General features: G+C 38.8%; 1 protein-coding gene across 7 annotated transcripts in view; it reads left to right on the top strand.

The window, feature by feature from the left end:
- LOC149196642 (uncharacterized) overlaps positions 1–16,420 on the top strand; it is a 169,971-nt gene that overhangs the window by 71,218 nt on the left and 82,333 nt on the right. For 3 of the 7 annotated variants that reach the window (XM_089405594.1, XM_089405595.1, XM_089405596.1), the window contains exons 3-5: positions 8,680–8,750; positions 8,849–8,972; positions 9,166–9,216. In XM_089405594.1, the coding sequence (XP_089261720.1) occupies positions 8,680–8,750; positions 8,849–8,972; positions 9,166–9,216 (246 nt within the window). The remainder of the gene's footprint in view (positions 1–8,679; positions 8,751–8,848; positions 8,973–9,165; positions 9,217–16,420) is intronic. The other 4 variants (XM_089405597.1, XM_089405598.1, XM_089405599.1 and 1 more) reach the window with 3 other exon arrangements.

The following is a 16,420-nucleotide window of genomic DNA, read 5'->3' on the forward strand; positions in this document are numbered from 1 at the left end:
ATGTATTGCTAGAGCACATTCCTGGCTAAGAGGGAGTGTTGATTTGGGGTAGCATCAGATGTGGTCTAAGCCTCAAATTTTGCAGGGAGGCTTGGGTACATGTATTCCAAATAACCCAGAAAGCGTTTTGGGAAATTCCACCCAGAAGTGATTTTATTAAAATAATTAATATTTTTAATGGGGTTCCTAAGTCTAAACTTAGGAAAATTAAAATATTAATGGGTATTAATATAATCATGGGTGAAACTTCTAGAAAAAGACACGGATCAAGCCAAAATGATCTGAGCCTTTGATTAAGAGTTAATCTAGGCCATTGGTTGTCCAACATGAAGATATAAGAAGGGGCTTGAGGGTCATTTGGAAAACACATAAAGAGATCAAGAAAATCGATTTTCTGAAGTGAGAAGTTCTTAGGAGGAAAAATCGATTGAGGAGATTTCTTGCAGCAGAGGGGTAGTGAGAATCCAGAAGAAGGAATTTCCGGAGAGTACGAGGCAGAGAGAGGACAGAAAGACGTCTAGAGGAAGGTTGACGCTGGCCCACGTAGTGCTGACGTAGAGGCAGCGCAGTCCTTGAGGGGAAGTCGAGTTTCAGTTTCCAGAAGCTGGGGTGTGAGTCCGGGTGGTAGAAGATCGATTTTCTCAGCCAACAGAGGATCCGGAAGAGGGGCAACATAATACCCAGCAAGGGTGACGTAGAAACTGCCAGGAGTGATGCAGTTTTGCGTAGAGGCCACGCAGAGGGTGACACAGAGCCTCCAGTTTAGCAGGATCAGTCACTGATTCTCCCAGTGACAGGGTGAGATCATTTCACCAGTGTTTTGTTCAGTATTCTCTCTGTATTGGATTGCTAGTTGAGCATCCTAGAATTGTACTCAGATTTTCTCCTGCATAATAATAAAACCCTCAGAGCTGCTACACTAGTTTTCTCGCATTGGGTTTTTCTGGAGACTTTTGTCCAAAAACAACGGTGTCCTATGTGTTTGTATTTCCTTGCTTAGTTTCTATGTTTCAAAATCATATTTAATTTGGCGTAGGTTGCTTCAGTAATTTACTTCAATATTTCAAGAAGAAATCTAAAATAAGTTTGTAATGTAATATACAATCTAGGTGAAGTAGATTCAGCTGGTTGCAGTAGGATTCCTGAGATTGTTAGATCTAGAAATTTTCACATGAGAGGGAAGACATATGTGCCTATGAACAATGACTTTGGAGTGACAAAGTTATTGTTAGAAGGATGATCTATTGTGCAAGGGTTTTGGAGGAGCAAAACTCTTGTGAGCACCTGGGTGTGCAGTATTGGAGCAACAATACTCTTTGTGAGTAGAGGAGGCAAAGGACCTGCCAGAAGTCAAGGACAACAAGAGCAGAAAGGGCTGATATAGATGATCTACTTCAACATGTAAACTATGTGTTTGTTCTTGTCTATTTCTTTGTGGGCAAATTGCAGATCTGATGTTGCAGATTGCAAGCACTAGTTGTATACTATGTATACTAGTTGTATCATAGGTTGAGGTCCATGATCCCTGGTATGGGAGCCCCATGATTCTTTTATTGATGGATTAATAAAATAATCGAGCATTGGGCTCATATATCTATGCACTAAATTGATTTCACTGCTACATTTTCTCTCTGCAAAGTGCTAGAAGGTTGAGGGCATTTCAGTGTGTCTGTGATGGTGTTTTATGTTGGGTATGTGTTATATCCTTTCCATGACTAGCCCCACACACAGTGGGGGGGTCGTGGGGGGGGGGTGGTAGCCCCCCCTGCACGGGGTCCTGGGTAGTGCCCCGAGATTTTTTTTTAATGTGGACCCAATAATAGTTAGGTGGACACAAGGATGGGGGGTGGACCCAAAGATGGTGGGCGGACCTACCCATGGTTTTGTGCATAGGTTTTGCACATGGTTTTGGGTATGATGGTTTTCTGCCCATGGTATTTTGTAGATCTGGTCAAGGGAACTACGGTTATGTTCTAATCCAGGGTTAGTGGATTGGGGTTTATGAATGCTTCGACATGTATATATATGTATTGTAACATTGAAAGGAATATAATGAAAAATCAATCTGGTAGTCCCGGTTTTGGGATCCAAGGGAAAATCTCTGTGTATATTTGTTTTATGTTTTTGCCATTGTATATTTTTCTGTTTGAATGCTTCGTTTGCAGGTAATTTCTGTACAGGGTTAAAACCTACATTTTAGACATAGCCCTGATTTTGAAGTGCCAAGGAAAAATCAACAACTTATATATAAGTAAATGTTGTATTGCAGATGCATCCATAATAGAAGGTATGAGAAATCTTGTAGGAGAAAGTTGATGAAATCATTTGAGGCATAACTCAAGAGTTTCGAAACTTGTAGGGTATAAAATGTTGATTTGGGTGGTATTTTCCTAGCTAATTTCCAGTAGGGTCCCAAATCCCAATAAAATATGCCCAAGACAAAGAACTTGTTCTAGCATTACAAATTGTTCTCAACTCTCATCCTCTAGGCATGAAACTCAACATTAGGCCCAGGGTTGCAGGAACCCCCCCTTGTGTGTTTGGACACTTGCCCTCCCCCCCTCTTGGCTCTGGAGCCTGGAACCTTGGTTTGAGTGGAACTTCCATAGGACTGTACTTCAGAATGTAGAACCTTGGTCTGAGTGGACTTCCATAGGACTATACTTCAAAATGTACTCCCAAAATTCAGAACCATGGTCAGACAGTCAGACAGATTTTGTATACTCTTTGGAATTTTAGAACTAGGACACTTCTATACACGGTCCCACGTGTTCTCATACATGCTCCACTCACGGTTTTGCCATGGTTCCCAAGCACTCTCGAGTCTAGCTGGATGCTTTGTGTGGACCTCAAAATCGTATCTCCAACCTTTGTGTACATCCTGATAATCATTTTTCTCAGCCTTATACTGCACAAAATCGGATTCCCACGAAGGCACATAAATTGGATAATGGTTTGCGTTACAACAAAAATTTTGGAAATACTCATTAATGGGATCCCTTTAGTTCTTTTCTAGATTTCCAGAGGCCTGGGGCAAGGCTGCTCATTATCCCCACTTCTTTTCATTCTAGTGATGGATGGGCTCAATCGAGGACTAACCGAAGCAAGATTGTCAGTGAGGATCAGTGGATGCAGGGTAACTTCCTTTATCAACTTATCACATTTAATGTTCATAGATTATGTTTTATGTCTTGGCAAAGCTCGGCTCTCGGAGTGGCAAAGTTTTCGCAAATACATTTCAAAATTTGGCAATGCATTAGGGTTCATTCTCAACATTGAAAAATATGAGATCATAATGGATAGGGAGGAAGATGGGGAATACAACATATTGCAGGTCTATTTGGGGTAAGAATCAGACCTTTAGTTGGTGGTTTCAAATACCTTGGATTTCTTCTGAAGCCCTGTAACTATGAGAAAAGGTACTGGCGATGGCTTATTTAAAAATTTGAAAAGAAATTATGGCTATGGGAAAACATATGGCTATTTATTGGAGGCAGATTGGTAATGATAAAGGCGATCTTACAAGGTATTAGTGTATACTGGATGTATTTGTTTCATCTACCTATGTCGATTATTCACAAAATCAACTCCATCATAGCATATTTTTTATGGTCTGGGTCTGGCCATAAAAAGAAGATCGACTGTTCCAATATAGAACTAATTTGTAGGCCTACTGAGGAAGGTGGCTGGGGCATCAAACACACTCAGACATTCAACTTAGCATTGCTCACTAAAAATCTATGGAGAGCATTCCAGTGTTGCGAAAATTGCGATTTAATCGGTTTTTTTTTCCAAAATGACAAAAAATCATGATAAAATCGCCAAAAAATCGTAAAAATTCCCACAAAATTGCGATAAATCGTAAAAATTGCTAAAAAGTTGTAAAAATAGTCAAAAAATTGTGGATGCTTTAGATATTAAAAAATTGAAAAAAATGATTTTTTTTTTTGTATTTTTTTAATGTTGCCGATGTTTTCCCGGTTTTTTCTCGATTTTTATGATTTTTTCCGTTTTTTCTCGATTTTTACGTTTTTTCCTTTTTTGGACCCTGCCAATTTTATCTCAATCACACTTTTTGCAATATTGGTTCATTCAACTTCCCAGGGATTTGGCAAGAAATCATCTTTGAAAAATATCTCAATTTGCCCCCCCCCAGAAGACTAGATACAAGCTGGAGCCCCAGTGAAGAAGAATGCATCCTACATATGGCATAGCCTGACCAAATCCGAGCCTTGGTTATGTGGGAACCTTAGATGGATGGCTGGTCGTGGAGATCAGATGCACATTGGCATAGATGTGGTTATGGGCATGGAAGGGAACCGCATTCTCTACCCTTCAATCATCATGTTTATTAACTGGCGTGGGTTCCACACTCTTGCTGATATTGGACGTCAACAATCAGCCATTCTCCCCTATACTGTCTGGCCACATGCTGATATGTTGGCAATCCCTCCGGGGAATCAAGCAGAATGGGAAGCTTATAGATCATCTCTACACCATGTTGGGATATTTTTGTCGGAGAGGGCAGATAGACTTTCCTAGGGTGGGATCACCCATGAAAGAGAAATCTTTGCCAAAGATACTTATAGGTATATACACAACAGGCAAAGACAGGGTCCCCATATTGAATGGCTGGCTAAAATATGGAGGTGGAATGCAACCACCAAATTGAAATGATTTGGCTGGCTTGTAATACAAAATCACGTTCTGACATGGGAGAACTTAGCAAAAAGGGGTATAGAGGGGGGCTAGGTTGCTTCCCTGTATGCAGATCAACATATGAGGATACCCAACACCTATTATTGGATTGTCCTTATGCGACCCTCATTTGGGAAGAGGTACCCAGCACTCTTGGGATCTCCTCTTTGGTGGACAGGTCTTTTATTATCGCAAGCCTATATAACTAGACAGCCAACCACCTAGAGTACAAGGCTATCCCTTTATACATCTTTTGGGGCATTTGGCAATTCCGGAATGGAGTAATCTTTGAGAACAAATTCCCCGATTACAAATACATTTCCATGAAAATAGTGGCATACATTATGGAAATGGGCTCTTGCAAAATTGCTCTATCCCAGCGCAGAAGTGCTTTTAAAATTTTTGATAACACCTCATCAGTGGGATATTTCGATGGAGTCTCTGCAAATGGACAGTGTGGTTGCGGGGCCATTATCTCCATAAGCCCCTCCATGGCCTATCATTTCCACTGGTTTGGGGGTGCTGGAACCAACACGAGTTGAAGTGCTGGCGCTATGGGGGGTACTCAGATGTGCCGCCTGGCTTGCTCTTGAGGATATCGTGGTGGCAGGGGATTCGAAGATAGTGATTGAATGGGCTGCTGGAAGGGCCTCTCTGCAGATGCCTTCTCTCCTCCATTGATGGAACAAATCGAGTTGTTGAAGGTCTCCTTTGCAACCATCCAATTCTGCCATATCAACCGTGGGTAGAATGCCCCTGTAGATATGCTGTCTAAGAGAGGATTCTCTGCTCCTAACGGGCCGATTTACTATGAGCTGCTTAACAATGACACCATTCTCGGTGGTGGATCATTCCCTATCTAGCAACTCTGGTTTTTGAAATGTTTTTTCCTTTAAGTTTTTTGCTGTGGCATCTTGGACTTTACCATTAGACAGAATGGCTGTTGTTTTTGACACAATCCTCCTTTTTGTAATTGCAAGGAATCTAATGTCTTCCCTGATTTCTGGTATAACTTGGAAACACTTTGGTTAGATGTTGTGTTTCACTTCCTGCTGGTATGAGATATTTTGCAGAACAATGCTGTAAATGTAACACTCTTTTGTTTAATTAATGAAAGAATGTTGTTTTTTCCTTTGGAAAAAAAAATCATTTTTCTTCTATTCCTCATGAGACTGACAAAGGTTATGCATTCTCAGGACATGATGGACATACAGTAGATCAAGGAGGATAACTATGAAGTTCAAAATTGTCTTACCACCTGGAAAGTGGTGCTAGTCCATGGTTTTCAGTCCTATTTAGTGTTTTGGGAATTGTCACCTCCCCCCCTCGCCAAACATGCACTAGACCCTGGAACTGCACACCGTGCAGAACCATGACTGAAGTGCCCTTGGAACTGTGCTTCCAAAAACTGGAACTGCACTTCTAAAAACCAAAACTGTGTTTCCAACCTCATTGGAATTCATATGGAGAAAATAGAATTTTGTATCCCATTCAAAATTTAGCAGACTTAACTGTTTTCAGGATTTTAGGATCAATGGGATAGCAATATTTCATTAGATTCTATCACATATGAGGAAATGTGATTCACATTTAATCAAGAGCACCAAGCCCTATATGTATCCCAAATTCCAATGTTGGTGTTGTTGATTGTTTAACTCCTTTGTCACGGCCTTAGCAAAAATGTACCCTTCACTCAAACCAAAATCATTGATTAGGCACGTTAAGCTTTTTCTACCCTATTTTAAGGCTTGGAATAGGCAGTTTGATCAAAATTGGGCGACGTTGACTAATGTCCCTAGAGAATCGAGGTAGAGGCAAAGGTTAGACAAGAGGTGAAGAATGAAGGATGATACTAGTGATGAGGATCTCGATATAAGTGATGGTGGAAAATTGTTTGTGAAGGAATGGTGGAAAATGCATGGCATTGCTACCCCACATCTTCAACATTTGGTAACGTAGGTGCTTTCACAATTGGTGAACACTTCTTTTGTAGAGAGGTGTTTAGCAACTAGCTCAGTTTATTGTTCTAGACCTTTTGGTCTTCATATTTCGATGTGTAGATGGCCTATTTTGTAAACATAACTATTTGGTCATGTTATTGTTGACAGTTGCTAGATAACCTATTTCATTCCATAAGGCAATGGTCTACTTTCTATTATATGAATTAAAATTTGTATGTACGTTTGTAATTGATAGAAGAATCTAGATGGTTGATGCTTGAATAATTAATAATTAATGTACTATGGATGCCACTCTTATCTTGATTTATGTACAAGTATGCATGCTTTCATATATTCTGCAACTACTTTGGCATTTTGGATGTTTTTTTGGAATATAAATGCAATGATACACACACACATGCTTCCGGTACGCTTCACTTCTGAGGATTTTTGGAAAGTGATGCTTCTGAAGCCTTGCTTCCAAAAAATGCCTCTGCTTCATGCAACACTGGTCCTGACCCTTCATGAGAAAATTACCTCAAGCAATGGATGGGTTATGACTTCCATATTTTAAGTTGTCGGACCCCTTGTCGATCTGGATGAATTGCAATCTTGGGCCGATAACCAGATAAGACAGACTGATTTATGTTTCATTGCTTATATTAAGCAAGGTGACATTTTCAAGGATTCTCAACCACGAGATGACTCCAACAATAATGTTAAGTCAGGCTATGGTTGTGAAGAATTTTGTGTGAAAATCTCACAGAGATCACGGGACTATATTTTGACCTTGAGAAACAGGTCATAGCTCCAATTTTGAACACAACCACTGATCTTCCTGCTCATGTAACTCTCTTGTTTTCTAGCATTCTGAGCAGTCACAATATGGTGAAAGATGTTGATGAACGAGGTAATGACACCCTCGTACTCCCCACTTTGAGAAACAGGGCATAGCTCTATTTTTGAACACAATTGATCTTCCTGTTGGTGTAACTCTCTTGTCTTCTAGAATTCTGAGCAGTCACAATATGGTGACAGATGTTGATGAATGAGGTAATGACCCTCTCATACTCCCCTTCTTTCAGAATTGCTTGGGCACAGGGGTTGTTGATCAAGAAATTGCTGAGTGCCTTGGTAAGAAATCAGGATGGCATCTTGAACCCTGTGTGATGCAAGTTGTGTTGTCCTCTGTTCAGATGCACTCTTTGTGTTCTCTCCACGTTACGATATTGCTTAGACAACAGATACAAATTTGATGTTTGTTTGTAATTGCTAGATGCTTGAATAATTAATCGTTAAAGTACTATGGATGCCAATTTTATTTTGATTTGTGTAGCAATATGCATGTTTTCATTTGTTTTTAAAACTAATTTGGCATTCTGGATGTTTTTTTGAATACACACACACACACACTTCCAGGACGCTTCTGTCCTGGGGATTTAAAAAAATGATGCTCCTAATGCTCCCACTCCATGCAACCTTGATCAGGCCCCTTGCATCTTAAGCAGATTCAATGAATTGTTTTGGCAAATGATTTCTTTACATGTCATTACATTCCTATAATTTGTTGCCAATTTGATTCTGTTACCCATTGCTGTTAACTTAAGTTATGACACTAGTAGTTTGTATAGTTGCCAACTTGCTTTTGCACATCTGTACCAGAATTGAGTTAAATTGAAACAAGGATTGAAAAGGATGATTTTTCTACTTGAGACAGTGAATATTCTTGTAGTTCTCAGTCACTCATAATCATGCCTGTAACTGATTGCCTAATGACATGTAATTGAGGATCTTAGCGACAATATCTTTATTTTTTCCACATCTTGTATTTGATTAATGCACAAAATAAACTATCTGTATCTTACATCCCGAAGTTGGAGGCTTTATTATTAATTTACTTATCTCGCCAGATTCCTTCCTCTCCTAATTATGAATCTTTGTATGATGGACTGTACGAAACCAAACATTAGTATCACGCATAGAAGGCATTGCCTATTTGAGGGTATATTGTTTAACTATCTCCAAGGTGGAATTTATGCAGTTATAGATACATGTGATTCGATTTTGATCCACCACCACATAACGACTGTTATCCCAAATGTGGGATTGCAGGTACACATTTCATGATTTTCCTCTTTGTTGAGTGCTCAATTGTTTAGTAATAATATACAAGGACGGGTCTCAAATAATAATTTAATGACATTTTACAGATATGGAGAGCGTCATTGCTTTTGGGTGATTTTATCCTACACGCCATACGTACTTCGAGCTATTTCGATGATGTGGTTGCATTAGAGCTTGGAGCTGGGACAGGTGCACTGTTATACAGAAACTGTATAAAACCACTTGTGAACGAATAGATACATCCATTTGAGGTTGCTGGAAAAGTTGCTAAATGTTTAACATCTTTTATTTAGTTCATCAATAGAAAGGAAGGAATCATATTTGTTGTCCGTTATTAGACTTCTAGGGATTAAGTTCCGTAAGGTGTTTTTATAACTGACTGCTCTGAAAATATATGTGGTAGGGCTGGTTGGAATTTTAGTCGCTCGTGCAGCTAAAACTGTCTTTATAACAGGTAAGACACAAGCTATACCTGTACACATCCATATACTTTCAGTGTTTTTGCCATTTAATTGGCTAGTTCAGTAAGATGTACCAAATTCAAAAATGTTGTAATAATTTTTTCAAAAATGCTTTACTTCTTATGGAAATAGTTTTCTTTATTACAAAAAATTGTGCGATAGAGGGATTTTTAGAAATGAATTAATTTTATACAAGGCTGGTGAGCAGCAGTCATAGCCATCAGCCAGACATGGAAAAATAACACCCAAAATACATCACAAAAGCATAATACATTAAAAAATGGTCCTATTAATTCATACACACCTCCACATAAATATATTTACCATTAACTATCATAAATACAAAAATAAGGCAACCTATGCAGCAACATTCATAATCAATAGCCATGGGAACATAACCACTCACGTTTGGGCTGCTGCCCAACTGCTAGCCTATGGATATTGGTCATTATCATTTCTAACTTGGCAATCTTTAATGGGAGCCTTGGAGAGTCACCTAGCTCCCAACCTCCATGTTTTGGTTTAGATTGCCAATGACTGAAATCACCAAATTGAGGGTAACATATTTGTTTTATTAAGAGTGAAGATGGCTTCCTCAACCATGCCCCTACTAACCTCTCTTCCTTTGGGGAATGTGTAGATGAATGACTCTCATCATGTCTTTTGTCTCACTCTTGTATTTGTTCATAGAGCCCTCTCTTTGGTGGGATTGTCCTAACCCTACAAAGACAATTGCCCTAGTGGCTAATGAGGTTTCATAATTCTCAGATTCCATAACAATTTTTTCATCTTGATTTTCTTTTCTTGACAATGTGATAGATATTTCATTACTAAACAAAAGAAAAGTACATCAAGAATGATATGTCCTTAGGTCTGTTACCCACACTTTTGTTGGGTAATAAAGAGTCCTGAGTGGTCGTGGATTTCTGAACCCATGAGCACTTGTATATTGACATCATGGTTTTGCACATAAAACTCTCTCTATGAAACTAAAGTCAGTGAAGCATCTCCACACAGGGTACGTGGTTGACTTTTAAGCTCTGGAAATACTAAGGCTGTGCGTTGAAAAGTTATACTCAGATCTTGTGTAATGCAGAAGTTGGAATGCAAAGTTTTCTGCAAGTAAAGGTGGTCATGCTAAAGGACATGTACAGGGCTGCGAGGGAGCGCCCCCCTCCCCTCCGAATCCGCTCCCGAAGCATGCTCTGAGCAGGAGCACATCGAGAGCGACCCCGGGAGCGTGCTCCCTAAATTCTGATTTTGCTTCCTGTCAGTTTGGGAGCGATAGAGGGAGCTATTGAAGATTGGAAATAAGAATTTTTGAGTGGGGCAGCCTAATATTCAAGCCTATGGCTCTAGTATTGATATGCAATTCATGGTAATGTTAAAACTTAAATTCTTAAAATAAAAGGATCCTTTTACTTAAATTTTTAACATTACCATGAAATGATTCAGGATGTTTGAGAGTGGTTCCGAGCTCATTGGATTTCATATGGAGAAAGTAGAATTTTGTTGAGATTTGTAGCTTGGGAGGTACTCCAAACTCTAGGATATAGGGTTGTGGAGGAATTAGCACCACAAAAGGGCTTTGTGGGCTAAGAACCCAAGGTTGGGGTTTTGCACCCAAAGGAGTGGCCAAAACCAAAGAGAGTTTTGATGATTTGACCCTTGGAGATGGTAGAGCACCCTGTTGTCACACAGAGTGTCTAGACACTGCAACAACGCTCAGATCGGGGGCTGTCACCTTGATCCCTGATCTCTCCGTTTAAGCTATCTCCCTACAGCAAGCTAAGGGGGTAGACCCTATGGACCAACGGGATGAAGGAGAACCAACTGGGAACCAACCTGCTCGGGAGACACAGCAAGACAATTGAATACTTGATTAAGGCTCAGCAAGATTTATAATTTGATTAAAAATGATTAATACCAGTGCCTTATGGAGTTAATGATCTCGCTAGATAAAATGAAAACCAAGTAATTGATTAGCTGTTGTTGCTTAAAAACTCTTTAACAATCGCTTAAAAATATTTGCAAAATGTCGAGCATTAAATAATCCAAGCATTGACGATAGAGAGATGCAAGATGCCTTAGCAATTAAATTTCAAGAAATGCAAATATCTTAATCAACCACAAAATTTAAAAGCTAAATAGCTTCAAAAAATGATTCACTACTTTCAAATATTTAATCTTCAGATATAAAAATTTAAGCACATTTAACTATAGAGAATTGACAAATACCCAAATTTTTTACAAAAAAGACGTCAAGAAGAAGTTTTTAAATTTGACAGTTTTGATTACTTCTTAGGTGATATTTTAAGCAAAATGTGACCCAGATAAATTGAAAAAGATTTAATAATTTTTTAAAATTTTTTAATGGGCCAGAGGCCACATAAAAAATTTAAAACCCTTAATTATGAAACTTATCTCGATTTAGTACTTTAGGATTTTTCTATATATATATATATATATAGATATTTTTATTTACTTATTTATTTATAAGTTTTAGATTTTTTTTTTTGTTTTATATGAAATTAAAAAGAAAATAAATTGACTGAAACTAAACTAAAAAGAAAATCTAACTAAAACAAAATAATAAAATAAAAAAAATAAACCTAGATTAATGAAAATCAAATTACACCAATGAACTAACCTAAACCCTAGCCTGTATACATAAAATGAGAAAATCTAATGTTTTTGGTGTATTGTTTCTACAGGTTTGTGGAAGGAGGCTATGCAATGAGGGAGATGAGCGATGGAGGGAGCTGCGTGAGGGTTACAAAGGCAGATGAATGCGGAGGGTATGGCAGCATGAATGGAAGGTCGATAGGGTGAAGGGATGAGGGATGCGTGCAGGTGTTGAAGACTGCGAGAGAAGAAAGGTTTGACGACGGGGAGAAAGGAGAGAGGAGCACGATGTGTAGAGATCAGATGAAGAGCTGGACTGATGAGGGAGTTTAGGCCAGGGAAAAGGAGGGACGGAGTTGAGGGATATAGATGGCAACGATGAGGGAAAAAAGGAACTGTGAATCAAAACAAGAAGGGGTAGCAAAAGAATGATGATGGGAGCTCGAGGAGTAGGGCAGCGCAGGTGTAAATGAGTGCGGGCAAAGAGAAGATAAGGATTGACAATGATTTTGGCAGGTTGAGGGCAACGTTTGAGAGCTTGAGGGATACGTAGAGGAATGGGCAGCAGGTGAAAATTTGATGGACACGGAATGAGATATAGCTGCTCGGTCGGAGCAGCAAAAGCTTTGACGGAATGAGCAAGGCGTCTGCAGCGTTTGAGGATGAGGCTGCGTGGATGGAAGGAGAACAATGGAGGGGCGTTCTGGCAGCGAAGGAATGAGGGAGCTACGTGAAGGTAGCGTGGAGATGGCTGAAAACGCAGGTTGGAGCTGCGATGAGGGCAGCACGCAGAGAGGGACGCAAAAGGTTTGCTGCGTAGGCAATGATTGAAGAAATGAATTGGGTACAGCGTTTGAGAGCCGCGAGGGTAAATAAATTACCCAAAATCTCGAAATTTTCCTGCAATGAAACAAAAATGAAGATCCCAGGCAGCAGACAGAGAAAGAAACAATGCCCAACAAAAATTCAGAAATTTCCAGATCTAAGATGCTAGGTTCTGCTTCAGATTTATCAATTAAACCCTTATAAAAAATTTCAAACCCTTGGACAACAAAACCGTACCCCTGCAAAAGCTGGTTCTGAGGCCAGATCTTACCCTCTAGGGCCTAGATCTGGCTTCAAAGTCAAACTTTACCTTCAGATCTGCAACCTGTTCCTGAAAAAACAAACACCCAGAGTTCCGATATACCAAAAAATTCGAAATCCTAGAAATCCCAAGTCAGAAAAACAAATTATTTTTTACAGATCTATGCACAGGAATAGCAGATCTACCAGATCTGGTGAGTGTGAGTCCAACTCCGCTCCCAAATCTGATAATCTGAGGCTCTTTAAAGCCAGATTTATCAATTTTGCACATAAAATTTTAAATTTAAAGAGAGGTGCCTCGCAAAAAACCCTTCACGCATCAACAAATAAAATTTCTAATGATAAGCCCGGGATTCAATCAAGCTGGGCTCTTCAGAAAATGCTAATCGGGAGTTGGCTGGTCCAACTGAAAACTTCCCCGAACGCTCGATGATCTCAAAATCAAAAAATTCCCTGCACAACTCAATTCAACCATTAACGTAGAGTGAGAAAACGATAATAAAACTCAGATCTAATAGAGATACCTGCCATTATATCCAGAAATTAAATTACCATTCAAACCTTAGTGATCAAGCAAGATACTTGTGCTTAAATCACTCTTTCATAAAGCTGTCATCGATGGCTAAAAGAAATCTATTCATGAAAATAACACATCTTATAGCATTTCCACGAAGAGTAACACCAGTAGAAATTAACCCCAAAGTCTTTCTTTATTACACATAAAAAAAAGATTACAAAAGAGAGCTTTCACTTGGCATACGACTCAAAGATTGATTGATCTCAACTGACAACTGACCTTCTATTTAAAGACAAATCTTCCAACGGCTAGTTCGAGTGATTCTTGTCAAAGCGATCTCGACCATTGATGAGGATCAAAACTTCTTTTAATCTCATCCGTCGAAATTTTAAATATTGAGGAAATTTCGAAATTATCAATTAAATGCATTTTAATTAATTCAAAAATTAAATTTTTGAATTAATTTCTTCAAAATTTTGACTTTGACTTAATGCCAGGGACCAAGGGCATAAAATTTAGCAAAATAAACATTTAACCTTAGTCCTTGGACCTTTTTAAAATTTAAATTTTTTAAAGGACCCACGAATTTTGCCTTTGGAAAATTTAAATTTACCTAGGACCTAGGACCTATGAGGGGATAAATTATTTTTCTAACTCTTAAGACACTTTACATCATGATTTCACATTTTTTACATCTCAAGTGGGAAAACCCATTTGAAAAAGACCCTCACAGACTACCTAGTTCTGCGACACACATATAATCCAGTAGATCAAGTAATTTGTAATAAAATAACCTAACCAAATAGTTAGGATTATTCCCAAATCATTTTTACATAGACTCGAACTAGCACACTAGGACTCCCCTAACATTCTAATGACAAAATCCATTCTGGCTTTGGGGTAAGGCTAAAGGAAAACTCTGCCGATCATGGATCGATGAGACAAAAAACCTTCCAGAATGTAGATCATCACCAGAAAATTAAGTTTATCTAAGCAATTACATACATGACACAGATCTGCTGAGATTATTTACAATTTACACATGCAGAAAGGGTTTACAATGTAACACGATTAGGTTGATGATGATAGTTGAATGGCACGGACACGTCGATTGGGCGCTATCCCTTTAGCAAAAAAGGGGGTGTACTGCTATGGGTTGTTGACACGTAGTGGTCAACATCTGGCTCTACTTGGGGACACGTCGCTGCACTGTAGGAGTGTGAGAATCCAGAATTTGCATCCATGCAACACACAACAAAACATAAGTAGCGTCCATCCAAAAAATCATCATATAACATTAAACACAAGAAAGATATAAGCTCTTCATTTATTAGCTATCTAGTAACATGAAAAGTAAATTTAATCCTAAAACAGAAATGAAATGCTGAAAAGAGAAGGTGTAGGGTTAGAAATATAATACAGAGGATGCCCCATGGCATCAGATGTCATCTTTGAAGAATAACTTGAGCATTTGGCCATTCGCAGGTAAGTCAAGTGGTTCGCCATCCAATCTGCTCAAGTGGAATGAGTTTGGTCCAACAGTGTGTCGAATAATGTATGGTCCCAGCCACAAACTGTCAAATTTCTTATGTTTTCCCGGTTTTTCATTCTTGCGATGCCAAAGGAGCACCATATCTCCAACCTGCAAAGATCTAGATCGAGATAAGTTATCAAAGCTTTTCTTAATGTTAGATTGACTTTTACATATATTATCAAAAGCTGCCCTACGAGTTACATCCAACTCCACAATTTGATCAATTCTATTTTGAACAACATCTTTATTAGTGGAAAAATGCTAAAGGAGCTGATAAGCTTGCAATTTCAGGTGCACAGGTAAAGTTACATCCAAGCCATAAACTAATTCAAAGGGACTTTTACTAGTAGCTTTCTTTTTAGTGATCCTATCTGCCCATAACACATACTTGATTTTGCTATCCCAAGATCGCTTATTATCTCCTACTATCTTTTTGATAATGGTTATGAGATTTTTATTACTTGATTCGGCAAGACCATTACCTTGAGAATAGTAATTTTATGAATGAGATAAGACAATGCCATACTTGAAACAAAAAGACGAAAATTCTGAAGAACTAAAAGCCTTGGCATTATCAGTAGTGATCTTAGCAGGGACACCAAATCTAGTAATAATATTATTTTCAATGAAATCCATAATGACCTTTTCAGTGGCATTCTTAGCAGGGATGGCTTCAACCCATTTAGTGAGGTAATCAGTAGTAGTCAAAATCCATGAGTAGCCATTGCTAGAATTTTCATGAAACTTCCCAATGAAGTCCAGACCCCAATGCTGAAAAGGTGCCTCCACAACGACAAGTTGTAAGGGCAGGGCAACAAGCTTCTGTTTCCCAGTGAACAATTGGAAGGCTTGATAACTTCTAACAAACTTATGCACATCAGAAAAAATCGAAGGCCGATAATAACCAGCTCTTAGAATTTTGTGGGCAGTAGTTCTAGCAGCATAATGACCACCACAAAACCCCGAATGAAACTTAGAAACTAACTTCTTAGGCTCAATTTCATCAACACACCTAAGTATTATGCCCTCAGGATTTCTCCATCCAAGGCCATCCTTCATGAGGCAATACTTACTGGCTTTTAATCTAAGAGCCCTTCTCTTATGAGCGACTAAATGGTTAGGGCATGTAAGATTTAACAAGTAATAAATACTGTCCTTGTACCACTCATGTTCTCCTAATCTTTGTAGCTCAGGTGAAGATGAATTGTTAAGACAAATCAAACCCAGAGATTTCTCATTACCTTCGGTCATCATTTGAGCCAAGCCTTGGCCTTTGACTAACTTGGTGGGCCTAATCTCTAAATCATATTCTTGTATTTTAGTAACCCACCTAGCACGAGTCCCTAAGTAATCAGTTTGAATTAATATATCTTTAACCACAGAATGTGGGACAAAAGCGATGATTTTGGACTAACCCACATAAGTCTTGAAATGC

Source organism: Pinus tabuliformis, chromosome 2_2, assembly GCF_031772625.1.
Source record: "Pinus tabuliformis cultivar Carrire ecotype Pingquan chromosome 2_2, CPIR1, whole genome shotgun sequence".
In the NCBI taxonomy this organism is placed as follows: domain Eukaryota; kingdom Viridiplantae; phylum Streptophyta; class Pinopsida; order Pinales; family Pinaceae; genus Pinus; species Pinus tabuliformis.